This window comes from Fusarium musae, chromosome 8 (genome assembly GCF_019915245.1).
Source record: "Fusarium musae strain F31 chromosome 8, whole genome shotgun sequence".
Lineage (NCBI taxonomy): Eukaryota > Fungi > Ascomycota > Sordariomycetes > Hypocreales > Nectriaceae > Fusarium > Fusarium musae.
In genome coordinates this window covers 723,561-750,741 of record NC_058394.1, presented here as the reverse complement: position 1 = coordinate 750,741, position 27,181 = coordinate 723,561, and the positions used below count along the sequence as shown (strand labels likewise).

Here is a 27,181-nt window from a genome sequence, read left to right as displayed (position 1 = left end):
AATGTTCTTCTCAGAGGCACATCAATCTGTATAGGTAACAATAGGGTCTAATCCAAAAACATCTCCAAATCGCTGACTCAGCGCACTTCTCGAGAGCAAGCCAGACTAACGTGGGGGCCACATATTAGAATTCACATTCACATGTCACCCTCGATCCATGCCATGACGTTCAGTAGATGCGCTGTCGCAGAACCTGACCTCGCAACGCCGTCTCATTAGTCCTCGCTACGATATTCCGAATCGCCTTCATCACACGTCGCTGGCAACACAACATAAAGAGATAGCTCCCAAGCTCTTCCATGTCTCGATAGCTTTGCTTTACCCCTCCGCCCGACCTCTTCGTCCTTGTCTTACACACGATCACCAACAATATGGAAAAATACAGCCAATTCCGCGACAGAGGTAACTTTCTCGATGGATTAATAATATTCACATGCTAATCCTTCGTAGCAACGGGCATTGCGCCGTTTCTTCCCGTTTCGACGCCCGTATCAGCGCTCGCGACTTTCTCACACGCCGCTCTTTTCCTCTTCCGCCTCCCATTCTTCGTCGCTTACTTCCTCGGCTACTTCCTCTTCTTCCACTTCCTCCCTCTGCCAGTTATCTTTCGAAAGGTCGCACTATGGGGGTTGATGGCCATACCGGGGATATGGTGGATTGACCTTCAGCTCGACGGTGTCAAACGTGGCACCCTCGCCGACCAACCCCGCGAGCGTTTCCCGCACCCTGGCTCAGTTATCGCTGCCAATTTTTCGAGCCCTATCGATGCTATCTACCTCGCTGCTATCTTCGACCCGATCTTTACCATTTCGTATCCCAATACTCGCAAGGTGCAGCGTGTGAGCTTGCTGAGTGCAGTTCTGGCAGCTCTCTCGCCTGTGCAGACTGGCCCCCCTAAAAATGCGAAACTCGTCGAGATCAAGGACCTTTTGGACAGCAACCCGGGACAGGTCATTGCTGTTTTCCCCGAATGTGGTACCACCAATGGCAAGGCTATTCTGCCTTTCAGCCCTAGCATCCTTCAAACACCAGCCGACATCCATATCTTCCCTGTCAGCATTCGATACACGCCCTCCGACATTACGACACCCGTGCCTGGAAAGTGGTTCCGCTTCTTGTGGGATCTCCTCTCTCGACCTACGACATGCATTCGTGTGCGCATTGCTGAAGGCCAGATCAACACCTCTGTCGCAAAGACTAACGGTGTAACACCTTCATCGTCCGAGCTACGCAACCGCGGTGATGCTAGCTCCGGCGTTTCCCCAGACGAGCAACGTGTTCTCGATCGAGTAGGCGAGGCACTCGCCAGGCTAAGCCGCGTCAAGCGGGTTGGCCTTACAATGAAGGATAAGGCAGCCTTCGTGGACGCTTTGAGCGGAAAGAAATAAGTACTTGTGGAAGAGTTGGAAGATCTATGGTTGATATGATCAGCAGGGTATGGCTTCGTTTGAAGTGAAGTTATATTAGGAGTTCGCATTGCAAGGAGCTATTGGAGGTCATTCTATTCAGTCGGCCTAATACCCACAATCATTCGTGGATTTGCGTTTTGTTCTTGTGGTTGGTCTTTTTCTGGTTGTTTCAAGATACGCATTCTACGTTATAGCTTGTTAGGTAGACTTGTCAGCCCAGAGCATTTTCACGTATCAGCGAGGAGGCACTTTGAAGGCATGAAGAACGAAAAAAACATTGGGATATAAGTTCTGACCCAGAAAAATCTAAATTCGCCTTTTCCCACCCTATTAAACAGAAATTACATCGTTACATTTGACAAATCTTTTGGCTTTCGTGAGCCATTTTAGTTCTTGAGACCGCTGTCTGTGACACAGCCCTCACTGGCGTTCCTCACAAGCTGAGCGTACTTGCTCAGTGTGCCCTTGGTGTATCGAGGAGCGGGAGCCTTCCAGGCCTTGCGACGTCGGGCAACCTCCTCCTCAGGGACGACAAGATCGATAGCTCGGGTCTCGGCGTCGATGACGATGGTGTCACCGTCCTCAACGAGAGCGATGGGGCCACCTTCCATAGCCTCAGGGACGATGTGACCAATGATGAAACCGTGGGAACCACCAGAGAAGCGACCGTCAGTGAGAAGAGCAACGTCCTTTCCGAGACCGGCACCCATGATAGCGGAAGAAGGCTTCAACATCTCAGGCATACCGGGACCACCCTTGGGACCGTCATATCGGATGATGACAACGGTCTTCTCACCCTTCTTGATCTCACCAGCCTCGAGACTGGCAATGAAATCGGGCTCAGAGTCATAGACACGAGCTTTACCCTCGAATCGGAGACCCTCCTTACCGGTGATCTTACCGACACAACCGCCAGGGGCGAGAGAACCGCGGAGGATCTGGATGTGGCCAGTAGGCTTGATAGGGTTGCTCAGGGGTCGGATGATGGTCTGGTCCTCAGGGAAGCCGGGCATGTTCTCGACGTTCTGCTTCATGGTCTTACCAGTAACGGTAATACCAGAGCCATCAATGATACCCTCCTTGAGAAGGAACTTGAGAAGAGCGGGAGTGCCGCCAATCTTGTGCATATCGGCCATGACCCACTTTCCGGAGGGCTTCAGGTCGGCAAGGAAGGGAGTGCGGTCGGAAACCTTCTGGAAGTCCTCAATGTCGAGCTTAATACCGACAGAGTCGGCAATGGCGATAAGGTGCAGGACGGCGTTGGTGCTGCCACCAAGGATGGTTGTGACGATCATGGCGTTCTCGAAGGCCTGGCGAGTCATGATGTCGCGAGGTCGAATGTCCTCCTTGAGAATGTTGCGGATAGCAGGTCCAACGCTCTCGCACTCAGCCTTCTTGCTAGGATCCTCAGCAGGGCTGCTGCTGCTACCAGGAAGAGTGAGACCAAGAGTCTCGAGGGCGGTGGCCATGGTGTTGGCAGTGTACATGCCACCACAGGCACCACCACCAGGGCAGGCGTTTCGGATAATGTCGAATCGCTGCTCCTCGGTGATCTCGCCTGTGATGTATTGACCGTAGGCCTGGAAAGCGGAAACGATATCGATGGACTCGCCCTGCTTGGTGCAGCCAGGACGAATGGTACCACCGTAGACCATGATACTGGGACGGTTGACACGGCCCATTGCAATGGCGACACCAGGCATGTTCTTGTCGCAGCCAGGCAAGCTGATGTTTCCATCATACCACTGACCATTCATGACAGTTTCAATACTATCGGCGATAATCTCTCGACTCTGGAGCGAGTATCGCATACCAGTTGTACCCATGGAAATACCATCAGAGACACCAATAGTGTTGAATCGATAGGGAATAAGACCAGCCTTGGCGACGGACTCCTTGACGACGGCGGAGAGGTCCATAAGGTGCATGTTACAAGGGTTTCCCTCGTACCAAACGGACGAAATACCAACCTGAGCCTTGTTCATGTCATCCTCTGAGAGACCAGTGGCGTAGAGCATAGCCTGGGATGCGCCCTGGGCCTTGGGCTGGGTGATGTTGGCGGAGACCTTGTTGATCTTGTCATCGGCGCGGAGGGCAGAGGCGGAGAAGAAGCGTCTGCAGAGGAGTCAGTATTCAGAAGATAATTGAGCTTTCAATTGATTTGTTTGAGATGGAATAACTTACCCATTGCTCCTCGCAGAGAGGGGGAAAGCTCCCACAGCTCTAGACCTCAACAACGACCTAGAAAGCATAATGACGACGTTTTAATCTTTTTCACGTAAGAAGAAGACCGTCAATTGAAGCTTCAACCACAAAACTCAAATGGCGTAAGAAAAAGAGTCCGACGCCTGAGTAAAAGCGGTGGGATGAGGGTGTGGACTTTTTCAGGCTTGCGATGTCGGCTGTGGTTTTGTTTCCCAAAATTTAGATTCCCTGTGATCTTCCCTGTGACTGGGAGAGGGGAGAGGCCCAGGGAGCGACGAGCTCCCCGCATGACAATTGGAGTGATATGATTGGTTGGGTGACCTCATGGAGATGGTTCTTCGGGGGAGGTGCTTCAAGTCCGGAGAGAGGCTTAAGCGTTGGAGTCCACTTTGAATAGAGTTATCCACTGAACTCGTCTGATTGAAGCTACGGATGCAATGTAAGATCGTCCATGATGCCGAGGATCCGGCCTCTTTTGTGAGTCTCTATTCAAATACGTAGATGCTGTTTCTTATTACATTCAGTCTGTCGGTGTTGAGTAGAGAATGCATGGTTCTGTCATCTTTGTCACCAGCTGAGAGCGACACCGGCGGACCATACGGATACAGACCCCTGCTAAATGTATCATTGAAGTGTTCAATGTTCTGGATGTATCTTCATAACTTCTATGACTTTTGTACTATCTATTTCTATCAAGTCTCATTCGTGTTCTAGTAACCATCAGTGTCAAAAGGAATAAACAGCTAAACCACTGGTCATGTCTTCGTCTAAGTCTTCAGGCCCCATCTTGACCTTCTCATCTCACTGACAATTCAACCATCCAAGGCAACCCACTCCAAATCATCCAGTGCCTTCTTCATCTTCTTCGAGATATCCTCAATAAACTCAAACTTGAAAACCTCATAGTGATGTCCCTCAATATCCACCACATCAGCAAAAAAGTTCTTGTCGTACATGTCCCACCCCAGATTCCGCTCCTCACGGCTCCAGTCCACAAGATCAGTCCCGTCTGACGAGGGCACGGCCTTCTTGGCCCGGAGGAGACTAATCCGGGGCCGACGTCCTTCGTCCCAGACCGGAGGTGTCCAAGCTTGAATCATACGGCGAGCATCGGCCATCGCTAGATCCGCTAGAATCTGGTTCTTGTTCTTTCCCTCCTTAGAGTCTTCGCTGGGCCTCTTGCGCTTTTCACTGGAGAACTTGTGAGGGTAGATTGTGTCGACCATGAGAATTCCGATAACGTCGATGTTGGAATCTTCAAGTTGCTTTGCGATTTCAAGACTCAAGTGGCCGCCCATGCTCCATCCACCAAGGAGAAGTCGGATCTTTCCAGCTGCGTTGCGACGTCGGGGAAAGTCGGGCTTTTCGACGGTTTCTTTGATCCAGCCTGTGTAGAGAGCTGCCATGTCGCTGAGACCGCCGTCAAAAGGCTCGCCGCTGTGAAATTTGGGGTTGTAGATGCCGTAGACTGGACGGCAGAGAGGTTCTAGGCAGTGGTATGAGAATGTGGTGCCGCCGCCATCGTGGATGAGAAAGACTGGGACAGCTTCACCGGTCTGCCAGTCCGCAGGCTGGACTATCTCAGGATTTGTGTCCATGGTCGATGTTCAATACTGATTCGATCCCCTCAGTTGCAAATTTCGTTGTGCTTGGTTCTTACTCGAGTTGTGTATAGTGAGTGAGAGTAAGAACTTGGCTGAGCGTGATCCTTATCTAGGAAGGTATGCTGAGATCAAATCCTGCAAACGATCAAATGCTGAACAATAATTCGCTCAAACGAGAACAAAAGAATATTCTTCGAAAATGAGTGCAAAGAATAAACGGATATCTAACAGGTCCGATACACGGGTACCGAACAGATAATCACAGCGCTGTGCTACCGAGTCTATGACCTTCGGAGTCTATCGGCGACGGTGACACCTGGCGCCATCGGCAATTGCGGGGCCGGGCCGTGATTGGAGGCCGGCCAGACAAACATCATATTTCGTCCGACAGACCATACGCTTCATCTTACTGTTCATTCCTGGTATCTCTATTTTACAATGCTTAGTATTCTTTTCCCTCAATGCGCTCAACTTGAGGCGTCGCCAAGTATCCTTGCAGTCTCCAGAGAAGCAGATGTAGAGCTCTCATGCTTCCACTTCTAAAGTTCTTCAACACCAAAATCTCATGGTCTCGGAATACCTCTGACTTCTCTCTCAACCTCTCAAGCTCTTCTCCTAGTAAGTATCGCAGATCATGAACTGCCATCTTACTGCCATAAGAAGCATCTTCTACATCAAGAGTCGCATAACTGTTCTTATCCTCCATATCCTCCTTGGGAATATAAAGAATTGCTCCACCTCCTGGAATGCTCTTCGCCTCTTCCCAGCTGGCAACTGGCCTTATGAATTTGTGTGGCGCCCATAAACCTTCCCTGCAAGAGCGTGTGATGAGTGTATCGACAGCCAGGCGTCGAAACATCCCAAGGAGTACATCGCCCATGTCTGTTCGGAAAATCTTTCGTTCGACATCCTGTGGAAGGTATGCCATGCCTTGGTGGGAATTCATCTTTTTTTGATAACCCCTGCTACCCTTCCTTCCACTGACTCCTCCGATCATATCGATCAGGCTTTTGCGCGCGATAGTGTAGGCGACGATGCGCGCTCGTCGTTCTATCAGTCCCTCGTTTGTTTCAAGGTCCTCAACGCCTAGTTCTGTGCTTGCCTCAATTTTGGCACCTACGTCTCCTGGTGTTTCTTGGGTCGACATTGTTTTGGCTTCCGTTGATATGTCGCCTCTCGTCGAAGTGGCTTCTGTAGCCATTTTTTTTATTTCGTTTTGTACAAGTCCGATCTGCCTCCGTACCCTTTCAATCCCCTTCCGTATTGATTTCAAGTCATTATTCTCGATCTCCACCTCTCGCTCTTCTCTTGTCGGCTTGACTCTCAAGAAAGAAAATGGACCTGGTGCCCACCAGTGGCTCTTCTCCTCAGGATCTGGATGCTCGACCAATTCGAAGTCCTGTAAGAAATATCTGGGGAGGAAAGCGTTCGTATTCTTGCACCATCTTGTCGGACCCATCAATGCCTCTGCGTATGGGTTATTTGATAGCTTCTTCCGAAATTGTCCTGATATGGCGGTGGGCATCGCTTTCTTCGTACGTCGCCTCGCCTGCATGAACTTGTAGTCCATCACGGGCGATATCGGTAATCTTCCGGCATCTGTGTCTACAGCCTTGTCTTCAGGATGGATTCTCGCTCGTTTGCCGCTCGCCATTCGATCAAGTTCCGATTCGATCTGGTTCAAGAGGGCCGTTTTGCTCAATTCGGATTTGTCATAGGAAAGCCATCGTTTTTGGCAATCGATCGGCAACCCAGAAGTTCTAATATGGCCAGTGCAGGCCTTTGTGTATCTCTTCATGGCGCTCGTGGTGTTATAACCAACTCATCGTCGACCTGTGATGCTTGTTTGTTGCAAGGCGTTTGGGGATGAACAGCTAAATTTCTCCCACGGTCGGATCGTTATCGATAAGAGCCACAGCTTCATCAAGCTTCCCCCCACCACTTCCGCCCGGCCCCGGTCCATAAACTTACATCACCGTTCACATACATTCGCGATCATGTTTCTACGGCCGAGAACATTGCGCGTGCTGCGCGGCGTGTCGCAACAACATGTGAGAGCTTTTGGCTTCTCCAGTTCTTCTGGAAACTCGTCAATGTCACCAATGGGCAACATTCCCATGCCCTACATCGAGGAGTCGTCGGTAAGCTACCTCAGTCCAATCTGTTGCATGCGCGCAGCTAATAAGTGCAGGCTGCCGGAAGAAAAACATGTTCGTTCGAACTGGTGTCGCAGATGGTTCAAGAAGCTGATGGGTTATAGGGGATATCTTTTCCAAGCTCCTACAGGTAAGGACAAGCTCCGGCCATTGAGTTGTCGTTGCTAACAGTTCTAGGAACGTATCGTCGTCCTAAATGGTGAAGTTAACGATTACATGTCTGCTTCGATCGTGTCACAGCTGCTTTGGCTCGAGTCCGATACCCCCGATAAGCCGATCACGATGTACATCAACTCTCCCGGTGGTTCGGTCACCTCAGGTAGGTTCACCCGGTAACCAATCTACAATCGAGGCTCACAAAGAATAAAGGAATGGCAATCTACGATACCATGACCTACATCAAGTCACCAGTATCAACAGTGTGTGTCGGCGGTGCCGCGTCAATGGCTGCAATCCTCCTTGCTGGGGGTGAAGCAGGCAAGCGATTCTCTCTCCCCCATAGCTCGATCATGATCCATCAACCACTCGGCGGCACTCGAGGACAGGCATCTGACATTATGATTTACGCAAACCAGATCCAGAAGACACGGGAGCAGTCGAATAGAATCATGCAGTATCACCTCAACAAGGCAAAAGGCCATGAGAAGTATTCTCTTGAGGAGATTAATGATCTAATGGAACGGGATAAATACTTGTCTCCTGAGGAAGCTTTGGAACTCGGAGTCATCGATGAGATTTTGACGAAGAGACCTGAGTCTGAGCAAGAGAAGAAAGAGAAAGAGGAGAAGCAGGGCTGGGCCGATACACCCCAGACGAGTTAAGACTTGAACCTTTGGGTTGAAGATGTATATTATTGCCAATAAGCGTCTATGAAATACATTGTCGAGTTTGCTTTGAACCGGACATTCGTGGTAATCAGCCCATGGTCATGTTCTGCTTCCATGTTCTTGAGAGCAGTGGTCTCAGCCACTGGTCCTTGGATCTTCTTTTAACCAGGAGTACATTCTCAGGTATAATGAGCATGCATCCCTATTTGTCTAATTATCAGGTATGACAAGATGGCCATACTTCAATGGCCAAGAGAGCAACGCCTCATTATTGACTACTTCAATTACCCTTGAGAAAAAGTCATGGTGCAGGGTAGCTTCACTGTCTGCGCTCTTGTTGAGAGAAGATTCGCCCGCGGATCCTACTGATCCTTTCTCACATTTGAAAGCAGTAGAACAAGTTATTACTTATCAAAGATGAGGTCACCGCGGGTATGGAATTTAGCCTTAACTATCGATTCTTATGTCAGAGAGGATTATGGTTGCTTGTTCAGCTTGTTCAATATCGGCCTGGAACGTGTCACATCTGCCGAGCTAAACAACGCCAGATATGAATGCCAGGCTTTAATAATTCCAATTTCAGGGCTCGGTCGATAAAGAAAGACAAAGGTAATGAGAAGATTTGAGCTGAACCAAGTTTCATGCTATGTACTAACTGCCTACCCACTAATCAGTCTTGTGTAGCAGCATCCTCCAACAATCTTTGTACGTGAAATCGTAGATACACTTTCAAAATATATACACTTCGAAAAGTCTCAACTCATGGGCTTAGTTGTGGTCGATGCGGAAGACGGCAACATCGTGTGTCTGCAAGTTAGCGGAAACAGTCTTGCCCTTTCCTTTAGCACCAGTCAGAAGCTCAGTCCACGAATACTCCTGATCCTTGAGTCCTGGAACGTCCTTGAGGTTCAGCTGAGTGTTCAAGTTGCCCTTGCTGGCGACAATGGCGACAACTGTTCCGGTTGAGATGGGACCCGACCAGTAAGGGTAGATCTCGCCGCTTCCCTTGGTGGGAGTGTTGGGAGGGGTGAAAGGCACAGCAGGCTTGGAGAGCGAGTCTTGGTTGACGGCGAGAAGGCCCTGGAGCATAGTCAGCAGTTGTCAGGAACGGCCAGGGAAATGGTTGTAGGTACCTTGTTTGTGATCAACTTGACCTCATCGCTGTTAAGCTTGGTCATGTCGGTTCCGAGAATGATAGGAGACTTGGTGATACACCAGATGGCGAAATGAGTGCGCTCCTCAGCAGGGGTAAGAGCACCGTTTGCAAGGATCTAAGTTCCGGTCAGTCCCATACTCTCTCGCAACCAAGGCAGTGTCAAGACTCACCATCATATCGAGATCATTGTAGTGGCCGGGTACAGTGTACTTCAGGATAGGTGCCGCCTGGTTAGCAATACGGACAACATCCGCCCATTTGCCCCAGTTGTCCTGGCTCATTCGCCACATGTGTCCGACCTGAGCACCCCAAGTCCAAACCTCATCATAACCCCAGTTGCAAAGCGAATAGAGGATGTCCCTTCCTGTAGCTTTAAGGAGATCCCTCATCTTTTCATACCGAGGCTTAGAGCTAGGAGCTTGGTTGTTGGGGCATGTCTGGATATCGGCAGCGTTGCCTGTGTTACAGGGTGTGTAACAGTTGTCGTACTTCCAGTAGTCGACACCCCAGCTGGCAAGAAGATTTGCATCTTGCTGCTCGTGGCCTTGACTTCCTGGATAACCTGCGCAAGTCTTGACACCGCCGTCGCCATAAAGACCGAACTTTAGACCCATTGCGTGGATCTCATCGGCAACTGGCTTGATACCTCTTGGCCACTTTGCAGGGTCAGGGACGAGGTTGCCATTGGAGTCTCGCTGCTTTGTAGACCAGCAGTCATCAATGTTGACGTATTGGTATCCAGCGTCCTTGAGACCCAGACTGATGAAAGTCTTGGCTGTAGCAAGGGCAACTTTCTCACTAGCTGCGTTGCATTGTCCTTGATTCTAGTGATACTGTTAGCGATGAACACATGGAATGATATACTCGAGAGGAACTCACCCAGCCGTTCCAGCCAAGAGCAGGAAGCTTGCCAACTTCACGAGTTTGAAGATGCTTTCCTGAAGGGACAGCCGTGGCTAATCCGGCGAGAGCCACGACACCAAGAGATTGAGTATTGAAGAACATTGTAAAGACACTAGAGCTGTTGTTAAGTATGTACAAGATATTGGCTGAAAAGACACTGGGAACATGATCCTTATATACACTTGACCCTTGAACATGATCGTCTAATTCTGGTACGGCACTTCATGATGCTTGAGCTGCCGGCTAATAAGACAACCGCTGGTTAAACTCGTTCAAAGTCGTTTAAGTCGACACCTCCACAAAAACAAGTCCGGGGAAGGTCTCAGATCGGAATTGATCAACAAATCACACGACGTCAAACTCGTACTAATTGGCGCGGCTCATGGGTAACTCCCGTTTTCCCCAGATGGAGATGGAAAAATGCACTTCTTTTTACCGCTTCAGCGCTGGTGATCCACCGAGGATCAAGCCGAGTACTACCTTCCTCTGTGTCGCGTATTTGGAAGTCGTTCGATGAATTGAATGGTGCTGCTGCAAAGTGAGGTTGATGATGAACTTGCGGGCCAATCGGAGGTGTGGCTAGTATTTCCTGACTGGGTTGAGGATTAGCGAAACAGTTTTGGTGACCCTTTAATAAGCGGACCAAACATGATGTAAACTTAAACAACCTTGTTGAAACAAGACGATTCAATGCGTTTTTTCTCAGGTTGGATGAACTGTTACTACCTGGTATGTTTCTTCTTGATTGAGATGTTGGCAGGGGAGTCGGGATGAACGTGCCGGGTGAGTGGTGCGGATCTTGGGTAAACAGAAACATGCAGCTCATGATATTCGGACCGACATTAGAGCTGAAGTGCGGAACAGATACGGGAAGAATACATTATTAGGACCTTGATGACAGTCACTATGATCAATAGAGACATTGGCTAGAGATGAGGTGAAGACACAGCAACCGGGTGAAGAAGAGAGATCTCAAGATACTTCACAAGAGTATCAGCCGGTCGAATGATTGAGTTTTTCAATCCACCCGGCTGTCATTGCTGGGCGGGCTAACTGGGAACGAGTCAAAGGCAAATTGCAGGAAAGGGAGATATGCGGTTTCAAACAATCAGGTAGTCATGGATCAGTGGTGTAGAGTCTCAGGCCACCTACCTTACAAACTCTAGATGAACTGGTTAAGTCGGCAAATGGTTCTTATCATAACAGAATGAAATATCATTTGTAAAAGACTGAGACAATGATAACAATCAGTCATCTCACAATATCTTCAGCTACTTATTCATGATTTTATTTCCTAATCAGGCAATTAGACAGCCCCTTCAAGCCTCAGTAGTCAGGTCTAGCCTCTCATGGTGTTTTCCGACCAGCTCGGCATTCAAAATTGTTCCTGACGTCAGATTCGAGACTGTTCCTGTTGAACCCCACCAAAAAAAGTGCCCCGCGTACCCCTCCGCTTCCATGATGGCGGACCAGACCTTTAAATAATTGCTCCTGAAGATCTCTAAGACCGATCAGCAGAAAACTGATTCCCTCTCCTCTTCGTTGAAGAATACTTGTGCGAACGAGATAATGGAGCACGATACCAAGACCCGTATGTGCTACTCGACTCTACCCTCGAACGCGACTGACTCCGTCGACAGCCCAATACAAAACGAGCGACCCTACTTCGTTCGCGAGTGAATCCGTCAAGAGGCGATGGCCTGTTATTCTGGTAAGACTTCTGGATGTATCTGCTAGGAGAAATTCGCTGACTGTCGAGTAGACCCAAGGAATTGACGATGTCTACCGTGCCGTTACCAAGACCAGCGACCCCGAGAAACTAGCCGAGGGCAAGAAGATTATCGAGAAACTCGCCAATCTCAAGTACGAGGTTGAGCACGACCGAAAGCTCAGGTTCGATATCCCGCCTCAAGTACGAAAGAATTCCATAACTGACGGCGCAGTCCACTCCCCGACGATGGATTCACAGAAGAGATCGAGACATATAACAAGGAGCTCGAGGCTCTTGGCCCCGATGCTCACTGGTACGATGTACCATGGCTGTTCTCTGAATGCTACCTATACAGGTAAGTCCATGTGACAAGATCCCCCAGAATGCGTTGCTCACAGCATGCAGACGCATCGCGGCCATATTCCGCATGACCGAACACTGGAGATCCTACGATCTTTTCGCCCGACAGAAGATGGACACATTCCGATCATCAAGACCCGCCGTTCTTGAGCTCGCTAGCAACTATAGGCAATTAGTCGAGCAGCTCCGCGCTGATAAGGACTCAACGCACGATCCTGAGGCTGAGAAGACTCTGTTCCAGGAGATGTTTGAGATTTGCCTTTGGGGAAACGCTACAGACTTGTCACTGCTGACAAATTTGACCTATGAGGATATCCAGAAACTTCAGGGTTCTTCGGCTCGTAAGGCGGCTGAGAAGAATATCCTCGTCAATGATCTCCCTAAGGCGTTTGATATTCTTAAGAAGGCGCAGGCTGAAGGCAAGAAGGAGCGTCGCGTTGATATCGTTCTCGACAATGCTGGTTTTGAGTTGTATGTCGATATGATTCTGGCCGGGTACCTTCTCTCAGCTGGTCTCGCTACGCAAGTCGTCCTGCGACCCAAATCTATTCCCTGGTTCGTCTCCGACGTTGTGCCCAGCGACTTCAGCGGCTTGTTGAACGCCGTCGCCAACCCCCGCGCTCTATATGACACACCATCAGAGGATGAGGAACTTCAGGGTAAGAAGCCTGAGCCCCTGTCTGAGGAGGGCGAGAAGGATCTCAAATTCCTTTTCCAGGAGTGGGCTACATTCCACGCTGAGGGACAGCTTATGCTCCGACCTAACCGATACTGGACTTATGGCGGTAGCTTCTGGCGACTACCCGCTGAGAACACCGAGTTACACGAGGAGCTCAAGGAGGCCGAGCTTGTCATCTTTAAGGGTGATCTAAACTACCGCAAGCTCACCGCTGATGTAAGTAACCACCATCTTGTTTGAAATCAATGCTGACTTGTGACAGGCTGCTTGGCCCGCTACCACATCATTCATCGAGGCTCTCGGACCCATGGGTCCCTCATCGGGCGTCAACGTCTTGTCGTTGCGAACGTGCAAGGCTGATGTTGTCGTTGGTCTTCCGGAGGGTAAGGATGAGGAGTTGAGGCAACTTGAGGGCGGCGGTGGTGATTCTGGTGCTCGAAAGTGGGCGTGGAACGGAAAATGGGCTGTTGTGAACCTGTCTCAGGGTCATTAGAAGGGGCAAGTAGGAATGCATTTTGTTAATATGTTGATAGATGCTTAGACGTACAAAAGACATAATAGAAAACATATATCAATTTCCAAGGATATTGTCTCTTCACTGCTCTCCAGTTGGGATACTGGCAGACTGCTGGGGTTCTGTTTCTGCCCTTATTCAAGTTTCCCCTGATTTAGTTAACATGCACATGTTTAAGGACTATCCGTAATCAGATGACACCAAAGATACAGATCAGATTGACAATGACGAAAAAATGCCTATTCCGAGCAACGTTTTACGAACAGGACGTCAGACTCCATTCGTAACCCATGATCAACCACCAAGGGAATCGTAGACTCCACACTACCAAGTCCCTTTTCGACAGCAAACACGACATCGAGGAGTACGCACTACAGTGATGTTCTTATGTTGACTTCTCAACCTCAGCCTCCTTCTTCTCCTTCTCTGCTTCCCCCGAGGCCTTTCGCTCTCGCTTCGCTTCTATCTGGGCGACGATGTCGGCGTGGATAGAGCCGGGCGTACGAGCACCACTATTGCGAACGCGATCCTGTTGAAACCCTTTAGTCTTTCGTCTGGAAGCCTTTGGGATGTAATACCTGATCGAGCGCAAGACGTCCATCGTCACAAGTCGGGCATACTTCCGCGTTGAGCGGTATGGCAAAGCACTCGTGCTTAGAAACCAAGGACTGAGGAGCTTGAGAAGAGTGACGTTAGTTGGATGAACAAAGGCGATGTTGACGGAGACGAACGGTTAGTTGTGCCTTGAAGGGGGCCTTCGCTTTTGATAGTCGGGGAAGAAGCTTCCCACTGGCTAAGCACTTCTTGAGTAGGCATGGTGAACGGTTTGAAGTGGTTCAGTTCTTGTTAGGATACGTTGATAGAAATGGAAGGTTGTGTTGGTAAATGAGGATAAATAGGTGGTTGAGTTAGAAGACGAAGTTATGGCGAAATGAAAAGGTCAAGTGGTTCTTAACTCTTCATTTGAAGCCTGACGTCACATGGAAGCACATTGAGTTATAGATTCTGTGAACTTATTATTCATCGCTGTTGTATTTGTGCGACAGAAGGAACGAGTCGTAAAGATTGTTGTTATTGGGTTTCGATGAACTCGGTCACTCAGTGTAAGTCAAGCTGCTCCACGGCGACGCAAGGCATTTAGTAGTGGTCACCAAGTAGTGGTTTAGGCACTTGACTATCCCTATAGACCTTGTAATAGCAGTACCAGTGAAATTAAATACTTCAGCGGCGATGATTCATTTTAATAATCCCTTTATATCACCAACCCGTTTCTGAGCCCCATCGTATCGAGTCTAAGTTATAGGCTGTCCCGACAGCTTGGGCCTCACCCGCCAAGGGTGCCAGAATTGATTGACTTCGCAGATCCACCCACTGTCATCAAACTTCTCACTTGGCACGAAAGAGGGGGAAAAGTTCAAAATATGCAGATAAACCATTAATAAGTTATAGTTGATGGATAATTTGAATTCCCCTCACATTCAGATTGACAATAACTTGTTAGCTCTTTATTCTTGGGAAAGATGTGCATGAAGAGCTCCTTCTTGTTGTCACCCCAGACGTACCATAGACACGGGTTCCTGATCTTCTGGAAGGCGCCCCGCAAATGCCAATGCCAATGCAAACGGAGCTCTTCCGCGTCAGGTGACGGATTTAGGTTCCTCATCTTGCATTATACATCAACTTTAATCGGCCTGATCAGCCATTATAGCATCATTGACCGTTTATGACTTCAGCGGCGAGACGTTATAATGGACATGAACAGTGGGCGACCTCTCATTCCTCGCCTTCCAAGCGGTGTATCTCCTCAAACTCACAGCCCATCAAATACAAGGCCTGCGACCTCGGCACGACGACAGATCCGCTCACGCGAGGGATGTTTAACATGCAAGTATGTATAAACAAAACATCAACAGATGAAGCATCTAATTCGTCCAAAGGAGGAGAAAAGTCAAGTGCGATGAGCAAAGACCACGATGCTCTCATTGCGAGAGGCTGAACATGGAGTGCAAATGGCGACCCCAGCAACGATCAGGAGTTCAAAGAAGACAAGCGCCTTCTACCGAAGTCCATGATCAATCTATCGAGCAGCACCTATCACCAAATTTCGACACATCGCCGGGAAGCTCAGTGTTCCAACCAGGTAACGCAGTTGATGAAGTCTTCGATTATGCAAGTTTCATGTGGGACTACGGCGATTTTTGGCAAAACGCTTCACCAGAGACACAGCAACATCAGGGGTTGGAAACAAACATGTTGGTAAGACGAAACTATTGACTACACGAATGCGGGCGGTACTGACACTAAAAGGCGGCCCAATCGCAGATCACATTTCCAGACAGGACAGCCTTTGCAACACCCCTTCCGGCGCCCTCACTCACACAAAGCACCGGGAGTCGGGACCAAGATACTACGGATGCAAGCACTAAGTTGGTGGAATTCTTCGCCAGCTCGGTCAACCCCCCCATCATCGCTGAGGTCGAGACTCAGAAGAAGTGGGTGTCCATGCGACAAGCTGTTGTTGAAATGGCAAGAATTTCTCCCATGGTGCGACATGCGATCATGGCCTTTTCGAATCTACTTCTTTCTCGACGTGATGGGAATTGGACCATGAGCGACGAGGATCATTATCAGCGAGGCGTGACCGAGGTCGCGAGCCATGATGGCACATCAATGTCGGAACACAGCCCTGCACGCGAATACCTTCTCGCAGCGTTATTCTTTCTCAGTTATATCGATATCTTGGAGAGTCGACTCGACGCTGCGCACTCAAACCTCAAGCGCGCATATACGCTCTTCCAAAGTAGTAATAAGCACGGTCTCACAGCGGTAGAGAAGCAGTTGCTTCTTTGGATTCGACTTCTCGATGGTCGGGCGGTAACGGCTGGTGGCTCTGGCCTTTTCCTCACTAAGGACGACGAAGTTCTTTTGGTAGAAGCATCACCCGCGAGTTTCGATGGTGAGCCTGAAGAAGTTTCGAAGGATCCCGCTGAAGACATTGAGGACGTATTGTTTCAAGTGCTGTATCAACCTGGCGTTGTGTTCTACCAGAAAGTCCAAAGCTTCATGGGGAGGATATCCAAGATAGACCCCTGGCATCGTTCTCGAGGGACGGTCGAAGATGAAATCGAAGTCATGAACATCGGTACGGTCATAGCGGCTGATTTGCGAACACTATACGAACACCGCCCACCATTGATGGACTTTGCTGTGGCAGGCAAGCTAAAGGAGCCTCACGTCTCGAAGCATCTAGCCTTTGTCATCACGCGAGCATTTCGAACGTACCTCTCGAACTATTACGCTAGCAAAGTCCACCTTCACCGCGTTGCCTACAAGAATCTTCCCTTGACAAAAGAGGCGTCTGAGGCATTGGACCAGATCCGAAATCTCGCTAGACAAATTGTGGCGGACTTGGACCCTGAGGATACGCTTCCCGTCAACATGCTATGGCCGCTGCTGATGCTAGGAGTTGAAGAGCAAGACGCCAACGAGAAGGCGTGGATAAAGACTCAGATTCTTAGAATGGAGAAGGTTGCTGGCAACGCACGCATCACGGCGCAAGTGTTGGAAGAGGTTCAAGCTCGACAAGATGCTGCCAAGGCACGAATGGATATCCGGGCTGTGATGCATGCAGTTTTCAACTCATGCTTTGCCATAGTCTGAGTTGTTTGAGACATGGTCGGCTTCTAACGGCTTGCTTTTCAGAGGAGCACGGAACATCGCCAATAATTACCACCGATGGTCGCTCACCAACCTTTCTGCAATTCCAACCACCATTTAGTTAGCTTCGCATATGCATCCGACATGTCGGGACGAACTAGTTCCCATGGCTCATGCCACTAATAATGCGACTTGGCATGGATAGCTTCTGTTCTCTTGTTCTTCAACAGTTCAAGTTGACGCTCGGCTCGATGCCCCACTCACACTCGTCGAGCCGATCGGATGTGGCTGTCCCCAACTTCCCCGCATGATGCTAAATGTGGATGAAGCTGGGGATGCACTTGGACAAACCGACAAACCATCATGGTCATGAATTGCATCGATCCCCGCATGGGACGTGGCATGATACCCATGGATCCGATGGGGGCAGAACGAATTATCCCCACAATGTCGGAGTGTGGAACAAAACCCTCCCCATTAATCTTGAGACGATTGATCTCCTACTCCGTTCATGTTCTTCATTCTTCATTCCAACATCTTGTGATCTGAACAGCAGTATCTCAACACCTAATCTCAATTATTCACAATGGGCTCAATCGCGACACCAAGCAAGTCATTCCCTGGCGGAATTCACGTTCCCTCCCTGACTTGGTTTGCCAACGATGCCAACCAAGAGATCGACTGGGACGTCCAGAAGAAGCATATCGAGTTCTTGATAAGCTCTGGTCTCGACGGAAGTATGTTCAAACAAATGCTTCACATGGACCAAACTAACAGACTGCAGTCGTTATTGCTGGAACAAACGGAGAGGCCGTCACACTCTCGGCCGCCGAAAAGTCGCAGCTCGTCCGAACCACTCGAGAGATTGCAGTCTCCCTCGGCCGTCCCGATATCACAATCACATTGGGTACCTCATCACAAACCACACGAGATGCCATTAACGAGACAAAGCTCGCCAAAGAAGCCGGCGCCGACTTTGTCCTTGTTCTGACTCCCAGCTACTTCCACTTCGCTATGACACAAGACGCCATCGTGGCTTTCTTTGAGGAGCTTGCCGAGGCTAGCCCAGTTCCTGTGGTTATCTACAACTTCCCTGGCGTCGTCGCTGGCCTTGACGTCAACTCTGAGATGCTCGAGCGCCTGGGCCAGCACCCCAACATTGTCGGCGTCAAGTTGACATGTGGCGGTATCGCAAAGGTTGCTCGCATAGCAGCTCAGTTCAAGCCCGAAGAGTTCTTTGCTCTCGCTGGACAGAGCGACTGGCTCGTTCCCGCCCTCTCTGTCGGAGGCACAGGCACCATCACCGGTGTCGCGAACTTGTATCCCAAGACCTGTCTGCAGATCTACGATTTGTACAAGGCTGGCAAGACAAAAGAGGCTGAAGCCGCACAGCTTGAGCTGGCAAAGATGGAATGGGGATTTGCCAAGGGCGGTATCAACGGTACCAAGTGGATTGTTGCTAAGCTCCACGGATATCCTCTTGAGAGCTGCCATTGCAGACGGCCTTATCCCAAGTATAACGACGAGAGTAAGCAGGAGTGGATTTACAAGGTTGTTGAGCCTCTGTCGGCTGTTGAGAAGGGTCTTGGCAAGAGGGCAGAGAATATCTAGAAGGTGTTTGGGGCGAAATAATGTGATTTAACGTAAAGACATGTAAAAGAAAGAATTCAAGAATATTCAATCACTTTTCCATGTCAAGTTTTAATAGTACACAATGAGATCGCATACTCGGCTATTCAGTCGCATGGACCTCACAATAGGAGGCACGGTGTACAAGATGGCCAACATCAACATGAAATGACAAGTCTGAGATGACTGAAACATCACATTTGGCGGATTTCAACTATCTCATACAAAGACACGAAGCTCTTGGGCTCTGATTTTCTTCTGCTTGATATCACTACCAACCAGCTCTTATTCCGGATCAAAGGGTCGGGATTGTTAGTCTGGTAATCATCATGAATATTCCGCTATGAACCGAGTTGCGAGTCGGATATCAACCATCAGGCCATGGTCAATTCAGCTAAGAACAATTCTCTGTGATAATGAATCCATTCCGACATTAGTTTTCGCTCAAACATGGAACAAGGTCATATGATGCTTTGGAAAACTCGGTACATGCTTCGCCTAAATTACCAATCTTGTTAGCCAAGCATCCCCGCATGACCAAAGAACCAATCGCCTCTCGTCGTCGCATCGGCTCGCGTGTCGGATGCTTCTCCAAACAAAAATCTCAACTGACTCATGATGAACTACGAGAACCCCTGCCACTTCTTTATTCCTCATGCGAAAGGAGTTGGAATGACCTCACCCTCGTCTTCTCCACACCCATCCCCGGATTATTCCTCTGCTTTCCCCACGCCCCCCGGATTGACGATGGGATAAGCTATATATCCGAGGGGGCCTTCCTGCGGGGGATGAAGGATTTACATGCAACACAGCAGTTCTTCACTTCCCATTTCACAAGCTTCATTTATCAGAAGATAAAGATTAGACAACATGGGTGGCTTTCGCGCTGTGGAAGATAGGCCTACGCCAAAGGAGGTGTACAATTGGCGACTGTACACTGAGGCTGCTGTTATTGCTACAGGATCACTGCTGTAAGTTTACTCACTGAAAGAGGAAGTTTCAATACTAACAGATTACAGGTTCGGTTATGATTCTGCTTTTATCGGCACCACCATTGCTCGCGATAGCTTCAAGCGTGACTTCAACATCAAGCCCGAGGACTCGGCTGACATCTCGAGTAACATCACTGCTACCTTCCAAGCTGGTGCTTTCTTTGGTGCTATCATTTGCTTTTTGAGTATGTTTTTCCATCTGTTGGGCCAAGGACAATTGCTGACAGATTTGAAGTTACTGAAAAGATTGGTCGCAAGTGGGCTCTTCAGGCCAATGTTGTTGTGTTCCTCATCGGTGCTATTCTCATGACTGCTGCTACTCACCAACTGTCTTATATCTGTAAGTCAATTTCCAATTCATCTCAGCCGCTGTCTAACATCTCCAGACGCTGGCCGCGCTCTCACCGGTATCGCATGCGGTGCCATCACCGCCACAGTCCCCAGCTACATCGCCGAACTCTCCATCGTTTCTATCCGCGGTATCCTCACCGGTCTCTTCGAGGTCACATACCAAACGGGTTCTCTGATCGGCTTCTGGATCAACTATGGCATCAACCAGAACATGAACCCTTCTTCCGCCGCAGCATGGCGAGTCCCCATGGCTGTGCAGATCGCGCCCGCTGCTATCCTCTTCGTCGGTGGCTTCTTCCTGCATGAGAGTCCATTGTGGTTGATGCGCAAGAATCGTGAGGAGGATGCTACCAAGGCGCTTGAGAGTCTGCGACAGATTCCTCGTGATCACAAGTGTAAGTTTTGCTTGTTATGGGGTAAGAGCTTGGTGCTAATTATGGGATAGATCTTCAAGAGGATCTTGACATGATTCGAAAGCGTCTTGCGGATGAAGCCCTCGTTGCTAGCAGGTTTGGTACCGGACCTTGGGCTCTTTTCCGAGGTGCTGTGTCTGAACTTACCAAGAAGGGAATGCGAAACCGTGTTCTGCTTGTTTTCTGCTCTTTTGCGCTGCAGAACATGTCTGGTGCTGCTGGTAAGTTGATCGCCGCATCGTTACAGGCCTTAACTGACAGTCGATAGCCATCAACTACTACTCACCCACTCTTTTCGGTTCTCTCGGTATTAGCGATGTTGCCCTCTACACTGGTATCTATGGTCTTGTAAAGGGTATGTTCAGCAGTCCCCCGTTGCCAAACGTCTACTGACTCTTTGTAGCTGTTGCATCTATCATCTTCTACGGTGCTCTTATCGACATGTGGGGACGACGTAACCCTACCATCATCTCATCTGCCATGTGCTCTGCTTGTCTTTGGATCGTTGGAGCTTATGTCAAGATTGGACACCCTGCTACTATCATTGCTGAGGGCAAGGAGCTCTCTCCCTCGACTGCCGCTGGTGGAAAGGCTGCTACCGCTATGATCATGATCTACTCTGTGTTGTAAGTTCTCCCATTGAATGTGATGAATCCAGTATTCTGACTCTTATAGCTGGTCCTTTGGCCTCAACGGTATCCCATGGATTGTCTCCGCCGAGATCTTCCCTGGTGCTCTCCGAACCTTGACAGGTACATACGCAGCCTGCGTTCAATGGTAAGTCGCCTTCATGCTCCTCCTAAACAACAATAGCTAACTCCTACAGGCTCACCCAATTTGCCATCACCAAGGCTCTTCCCTACATCTTCAAGTCCTTCGGCTACGGAACATGGTTCTTCTTCGCATGCTGGATGATCACCGCCACCGTCTGGGCCTTTTTCTTCCTCCCCGAGACAAAGGGCAAGACCCTCGAAGAGATGGACGTCATGTTTGGCTACGTTCACGACCGCGCTCCAAGCGAGCAGGACGATATGGTCAAGGCTGGTGCCAGATCTTCTGTGACTGAGCACAAGGAGGAAAATGTTTAATTAGGAGGTGACCCAAGTATATTCACTCTACTAGAAATCTAAACCAGAGGGATATCTCCCCCATTGGCAATAAATCCACAAGGACCATTACTAATCGTCGTTCCCCTCCTGACATCCGGTGAAGTGATGAATGATGAGTTGAAGTTGCTGTTGGGATTGCAGGAGTTTGCAATGACCAATTCGCAGAATCCGGGGAAGTTAGACCAGATGCAGTTTTGTGTTTGATGGCATGCTACACAACATTCGTAAGCATTCCGTGCTGGAATCCCCACTTGAATCTGGTTCTGTGAACCGCCGTAGTTGATGTTCCAGATGAAATGTCCTCCGTTCGCTGAGTTAATGAGATTATTAGCCTGACATGCTGCATATGTCGTTGCAGTAGCTAGAGTGGTGGTCGCAAAGAATGTCGTATTCGTGTCGATAGGCCTCGTGACGAAAGTCCAAGTCGAGGTAGTAGTCGAAGTAATGACATTCTCCACGGTAGCCATCACTGTCGTACTCTCAGTCCGCGTGCTAGTAACTTGAGCAGTAAAAGTCGTGGTAGCAGTGTTGACAGTTACATTCTGGGTCACTGTTGTAGTAGGTAGCGGCAGACGACATCTAGCTCGGGAAACGGTCTGGGTGGTCAAAGTGAAGATGGTAGTGTTGCAGACAACAAATCGGATATCTGGCCAGCATCTCTTTTCCAGGGTTGGTTTAGCAGTCGATGCTAACTCGTCAACGTCTCGTTTGTTACGGCGTCGCGGGAGGTAGCCTGGTTCAGAAGCGATGGGGACAAAGCCTGACGTAGCGGGAATAGTAGTTGTGCGTCGGATGGTAGCTGTCAATGTCATGGTACTTATTGACGTGACAGTAGTAGTAGCTAATTCCTCGTCTGTTGTGGTGACTACACAGGTCAGAATCGTAGTCCTCTTGGAGAGGGCTTTTAGCTCACCATTGGTCGTGGCAAAAGACGTCTGGGTGACACGCAGAGCAGAGACCACAGTTGAGTTGACAGTCTGAGTTCCAGTTGTGGTTGAGGTGCTATTGAAGACAACGACTGTCGCTGTAGGACAGACGGTTACAATACGTGTTAGTGTTAGTTGAATGGTGTTTGATATCGTAGTGGGAGGTGTAAGTGAACCAGTAGGAAAGGGGTCGCATCCCCGCTCAGTCACACAAGTTCCTGTAGTGAATACATTCTGGGCAATGGCTACCCCGATCAAGGTGTTAATTATTAGGAAGAGGTGCATCGTGATGATCCTATATTCAGCCTGGGATGATGGTGTTTTCAGAGGGCGGGAAGAAAGTGGGTGATCTCAGGACGTTATAAGGGCAATCCCTTCGATATGGATATCCCCTCATTTCATCGTATTAATTCATGTCTTCGGGTCATATAGAGAAGTGGTGATGCATGAGTGTTCACGATGGCGCCTTGATTTGCAACATGAAGCATGAGGCTTCGGGGATAAGGTCGATCAACATACAGGTCTCAGGGGGCAAGAAAACACTGAACCTTGATATGAGGTATCAAATAAACTTAGCAAAGGTCCCCTAAGCTTAGGCCACATTTAACTAGTATTTTTATCACTTAGGGTTAAAGTCCTGAGTTTTCTTTCTTCCCCTAGACAAGTTATCTCGTCCACCTAGCGGCCTGTTCTTTCTACTATCCGAGATTCCATATAAATTATGTTCAGTTTGCAATACCTCAGGTTTATCAAATCTTATGACCCTTTGAGAAGGTTAAGCATAAATGCGATAGAGTTATCGGTTTGGAAACAAAGTAAACACGCTCACAATTGAAGTCACAGACGCAATGTGAAGCGCCACTCTACACAAACAAGCCACGGACACCGCGAAATATGTTCCAATTGGGTCATTCATTGTTTTTGACTGCACCTTTATGGCATGAAAGGTTATCAGCGCAGAGAAAGGGCAGCGTGCATAGTCCAGAGCTACGTAGCCATGAGGATTGATGCATCTCAAGCACTGCCAGCAGTGATGGACAATGAATCTATCACTACTGCAGAAACACCAAAGAAGCTTTTCTTTGTTATGGCGACGCTTCCGTGCCTATTTTGGGTATCTTCAACCTCAGCACCTGTAAACCGTTGGTATCCTGCCAAGAGAACAAAGAACAAAGAAGCGGCTCGTTGCTGAGACATGGATCTGCACTTTTATGATTGAGGCTGTTAGTTGACTTTTTGTTTCATGTTTCAGGAACAGTCTAAAGAAAGAAACTGTGGCGTTGTTGAAGGTGAGGGCATTGAAGAATATATGAACAGAAGCAGTCATATATAGATATACAACAATCACCTGTAGAATATTGACCCAGAAGCAATACCAAAACAAAAACTGAACTCCAATCAAGTATTACTTCTCAAGCGCAATGTCTCGCGATATGGATCGATCTATGTACAACTATACCTCAGTTCCCCGATACCAATATCAGCAACCTCGACACAGAATGCAGACTGAAAACCCAACTTTGTTAACTCAACAGGCGTCCTACGCCCCCTCATACACCGATAGACCATCGAACTCTATCACCGCAGCAAGTTATAATGGGCAAACTCAAGACAACACACCTTCACCGTCGCCATACTCAGATATGGGACGACAAGAAACATGGATGGGAAGCGTGGGCTTCACGGATCGCTTCACTAGAGACAGCATGGGCTATGGACGAGCAGCACCAGACACAACCTTGACTTATGAGCCTGAGCCTTTGGAACCTCTTTTTGGTAGGGCTCAGCATTTACCACGATTGCCGAGTCCCGATATTCAGCAACCCAACTCACGCTCAAGACACAGACGCGGAGACAAGACGTGGTCTCGCAAGCAATCAAATTCAGGGTACATTGAAGTGCCCAGGAAGGTTATTCATAATGGGAAGGAGAATGTAGTCATGAAAACCATATATTACAACCGAAGCTATGGAGGGTATTGGCACAGTCGACCATAGACAGCACAGGAACGTTTTGAGAAGTGGTATATTCATGGCCAGCATATAGACAAAAGAGGGTATAGATCTCATAGACACATAATTCATAACTCATCTCAGCGATTCGCTGTCTTTTCATGGCCCTGTACCTCGACGAGGTTGACTCGGTGATCTCTCTGGGCTTCAGCGAATGGCTGCTTTTTCCAATGCCGTGCAGGGATGCCATCTCGAAAGAAGCCGTTTATCTCCTCTATACTGCGGCCCGTAACTTCGCCAACACAGAAGTATACGTAGCTCAACGTGACGAAGCATAGACCTGTGTAGACGAAGCCTGTCTTGGGGCCGAGGTTGGCGGAGTAGTAGAGGTATGGTAGAGTGAAGACAGTAGCCCAGACTGTGACCCAGAAAGAAGCGACTGCTACTGCGTAGATTTTGTTTCGGTTTCTCCCAACGGCCATTTCCGAAGCCTGAGTAGAATGTGTTAAAAAGGCCACTGTTGAAAGGGCGAAACACTTACGATAGTCCAGCCAAGAGGACCCCAAGCAAAGTTGAAGGCGACAATCTCAATAATCACAAAACTTATAATCACCTTCCCTACAGTTTCGCTTGGAGTTCCGCCAGGGATACCCAAGCATCCAACCACAAAGATAGACACAGTCATGATCCCCGTGGTGATGAGCAAGAGAGGTCGGCGCGGAATCTTGTTAGCCAGCAACACCGCCGCAAGAACGACAAAGACTTGAATGATGAATACAATAAGGGTCATAAGAAACGGGTCCTTGAGACCAATTGCTTTGGAGAAGATGGTGCCAAAGTAGTAGAACCACTGGATCCCGTTGATCTGCTGGGCGATCAGGGCGCCGGCGCTGTAGATCACCTTGCGACGTTCAATTGGGTCTGTGATTAGTTGGATCCACGCGCTTTCAATCTCACTAGAACTTTCTTTTTCGAGATCTTCTTCGATGTTCTGCATCACGGGTTTAGCGTCGTAGTGCTTATCTTCATGGTGAAGTAAGCGGAGAGACCGCATCGCTTTGTCATGATGCCCACGACGGAGCAACCAGCGCGGCGATTCTGGAAGCCATGTAATTCCGAGGAATAGAATCAATGGGAAGATGAGTTGGAATCCAATTGGAAATCGATATGCAAAACTCGTGTTGTTGTGGATAACACTCCTGTTGATACCAGCAGCGATGATCTGCGAGACGGACAAAACGAGCTGCCAACACATGAGAAGGGGACTTCTCAAAGACTCCGGCGCTATTTCCTACAAGTAGCCACACGATCAGTAAGGCCAAATCGTACATGATCAATCGGAGAATTTAAAAACTTACTCCCATGTACAGAGGCGAAGTTACCGAAAAGGTTCCCACCCCAAACCCGGATACGGCTCTACCGGCGGTGATAAGAGCACGGCTCGAAGTTGTCGATAGCTGCATTACAACACCAACGACCACGGCAACGGAGCCGGTCAAGAGCGAGCCCTTTCGGCCGAATAGATCGTTCAACGGTGCTGCTAGCAACGATCCCACTAACTCGCCCACATTGATCATGCTCGTCATGACAGCTAGATTCTGGGGCGAGATGTGGAACTCGCCATCGTCACCCCGCGTTCCAAAGTCGCGAACAAAGACATCTTGACGGTCAGCTAGCTATACGATGATACTTCTAGCTACAATGGAAGAAACGTACCGAGAGTCGAAACTCCGGTAAAGTATACGCCCTCGTAGCCGTATAGACACGCTCCGAGGGCAGCGAAGCCGCAGCACAGCCAGACGTAGGGATCCTTGACGACGAAGCTTTTCGGCATGTTTCTATTTTCTCCGCGGGATCGGACGGCCGCGCGTTGAGTCCCAAGTTTACAGGGCTGAAAGGGAGGGGGTAGAGAAAGTGAGGTTTGACCCTTTCGTTCTCGTTTCTCTCCAGCGGGTTAACGGCTTCTGGGTCTAGCTCTGTTTTGGAATAAGATACGATATGGGGAAACAAGTTATCGGTGATACCGTGCAAGTGGATACGATGATATTAAAACAGTCGATGGATCATGGATTCAGGAATCAGCTGCGAGTTCAAGTTAACGTTACAGCAGTGACAAGGCTCAGGATACAGGGCCAAGCCTCAGCGTGAGGAGTAGTATCACGAGTGCCTATGCTCACTCACTCTCTCTCTCTCTCACTCAGTAACTTGCCATCTTTCAAGCCCCCTTTTCTCTGCCTCAACAGTCCCATTGCTTCTGGAACCTTGCTCCGAGCTCGCTTAAAACAGCTCTCTGAGGCACTCCCACGATTGGGCTCAGATAGAAACCCAAGCTAACCCGGCCAAAGTTAGGATCATCGAAATAAAGTTTCACCCGAGTCATGAGGCTTTACCTGTTGAGGAAGCGCCGCGCCATCTTGATGCCGGGGCTTTTCTCAAAAGGGACCATTTGGGAAACGTGGGTGCGAAAAAAACAGGAGCACGGTTGCATTGTGTGATTATCGTTCTTTTTTTAAACCAAGAGGTTCATTCCACTTGACTCTCTTTCTTCCCACTTTCCACTCGATAGACGCCTTGACCATCAGGTTCCGTCGATGGAGTGTTGAGGAGAAAAGCTTCGACCATTCGGCT

The 27,181-nt window shown here is 49.1% G+C and overlaps 12 protein-coding genes across 12 annotated transcripts; 6 read left to right on the top strand and 6 right to left on the bottom strand.

Moving 5' to 3' along the window:
- Positions 1–371: 371 nt before the first annotated feature.
- Positions 372–1,388, top strand: J7337_010482 (uncharacterized protein; the record flags this gene model as incomplete). Its single annotated transcript, XM_044828067.1, has 2 exons — positions 372–402; positions 451–1,388. 2 exons carry the CDS (start codon positions 372–374, stop codon positions 1,386–1,388), a joined length of 969 nt encoding a protein of 322 aa, XP_044676621.1.
- A 407-nt stretch (positions 1,389–1,795) lies between these two features.
- J7337_010481 (uncharacterized protein) lies at positions 1,796–3,661 on the bottom strand (the record flags this gene model as incomplete). The annotated part of the gene is made up of 2 exons (XM_044828066.1): positions 1,796–3,524; positions 3,594–3,661. The coding sequence occupies 2 exons, from the start codon at positions 3,659–3,661 to the stop codon at positions 1,796–1,798; spliced, it is 1,797 nt and encodes a 598-aa protein (XP_044676620.1).
- Positions 3,662–4,426: 765 nt separating this feature from the next.
- On the bottom strand, positions 4,427–5,212 carry J7337_010480 (uncharacterized protein; the record flags this gene model as incomplete). Its single annotated transcript, XM_044828065.1, has 1 exon — positions 4,427–5,212. One exon carries the CDS (start codon positions 5,210–5,212, stop codon positions 4,427–4,429), a length of 786 nt encoding a protein of 261 aa, XP_044676619.1.
- Positions 5,213–5,660: 448 nt separating this feature from the next.
- Positions 5,661–6,365, bottom strand: J7337_010479 (uncharacterized protein; the record flags this gene model as incomplete). Its single annotated transcript, XM_044828064.1, has 1 exon — positions 5,661–6,365. The coding sequence occupies one exon, from the start codon at positions 6,363–6,365 to the stop codon at positions 5,661–5,663; it is 705 nt and encodes a 234-aa protein (XP_044676618.1).
- Positions 6,366–7,320: 955 nt separating this feature from the next.
- J7337_010478 (uncharacterized protein) lies at positions 7,321–8,195 on the top strand (the record flags this gene model as incomplete). The annotated part of the gene is made up of 3 exons (XM_044828063.1): positions 7,321–7,359; positions 7,552–7,693; positions 7,744–8,195. The coding sequence occupies 3 exons, from the start codon at positions 7,321–7,323 to the stop codon at positions 8,193–8,195; spliced, it is 633 nt and encodes a 210-aa protein (XP_044676617.1).
- A 774-nt stretch (positions 8,196–8,969) lies between these two features.
- On the bottom strand, positions 8,970–10,362 carry J7337_010477 (uncharacterized protein; the record flags this gene model as incomplete). The annotated part of the gene is made up of 4 exons (XM_044828062.1): positions 8,970–9,281; positions 9,335–9,472; positions 9,528–10,181; positions 10,237–10,362. The coding sequence occupies 4 exons, from the start codon at positions 10,360–10,362 to the stop codon at positions 8,970–8,972; spliced, it is 1,230 nt and encodes a 409-aa protein (XP_044676616.1).
- A 1,467-nt stretch (positions 10,363–11,829) lies between these two features.
- Positions 11,830–13,503, top strand: J7337_010476 (uncharacterized protein; the record flags this gene model as incomplete). The annotated part of the gene is made up of 6 exons (XM_044828061.1): positions 11,830–11,851; positions 11,901–11,971; positions 12,023–12,153; positions 12,204–12,326; positions 12,377–13,226; positions 13,273–13,503. 6 exons carry the CDS (start codon positions 11,830–11,832, stop codon positions 13,501–13,503), a joined length of 1,428 nt encoding a protein of 475 aa, XP_044676615.1.
- Positions 13,504–13,909: 406 nt separating this feature from the next.
- On the bottom strand, positions 13,910–14,340 carry J7337_010475 (uncharacterized protein; the record flags this gene model as incomplete). The annotated part of the gene is made up of 3 exons (XM_044828060.1): positions 13,910–14,086; positions 14,145–14,200; positions 14,256–14,340. 3 exons carry the CDS (start codon positions 14,338–14,340, stop codon positions 13,910–13,912), a joined length of 318 nt encoding a protein of 105 aa, XP_044676614.1.
- Positions 14,341–15,522: 1,182 nt separating this feature from the next.
- J7337_010474 (uncharacterized protein) lies at positions 15,523–17,184 on the top strand (the record flags this gene model as incomplete). The annotated part of the gene is made up of 2 exons (XM_044828059.1): positions 15,523–15,780; positions 15,832–17,184. 2 exons carry the CDS (start codon positions 15,523–15,525, stop codon positions 17,182–17,184), a joined length of 1,611 nt encoding a protein of 536 aa, XP_044676613.1.
- Positions 17,185–17,767: 583 nt separating this feature from the next.
- J7337_010473 (uncharacterized protein) lies at positions 17,768–18,792 on the top strand (the record flags this gene model as incomplete). Its single annotated transcript, XM_044828058.1, has 2 exons — positions 17,768–17,918; positions 17,966–18,792. The coding sequence occupies 2 exons, from the start codon at positions 17,768–17,770 to the stop codon at positions 18,790–18,792; spliced, it is 978 nt and encodes a 325-aa protein (XP_044676612.1).
- Positions 18,793–19,680: 888 nt separating this feature from the next.
- J7337_010472 (uncharacterized protein) lies at positions 19,681–21,654 on the top strand (the record flags this gene model as incomplete). The annotated part of the gene is made up of 9 exons (XM_044828057.1): positions 19,681–19,781; positions 19,830–19,987; positions 20,038–20,142; positions 20,189–20,548; positions 20,599–20,787; positions 20,835–20,921; positions 20,970–21,192; positions 21,242–21,343; positions 21,393–21,654. 9 exons carry the CDS (start codon positions 19,681–19,683, stop codon positions 21,652–21,654), a joined length of 1,587 nt encoding a protein of 528 aa, XP_044676611.1.
- A 3,039-nt stretch (positions 21,655–24,693) lies between these two features.
- On the bottom strand, positions 24,694–26,387 carry J7337_010471 (uncharacterized protein; the record flags this gene model as incomplete). Its single annotated transcript, XM_044828056.1, has 4 exons — positions 24,694–25,044; positions 25,095–25,844; positions 25,912–26,213; positions 26,270–26,387. 4 exons carry the CDS (start codon positions 26,385–26,387, stop codon positions 24,694–24,696), a joined length of 1,521 nt encoding a protein of 506 aa, XP_044676610.1.
- Between the last annotated feature and the right edge of the window lie 794 nt (positions 26,388–27,181).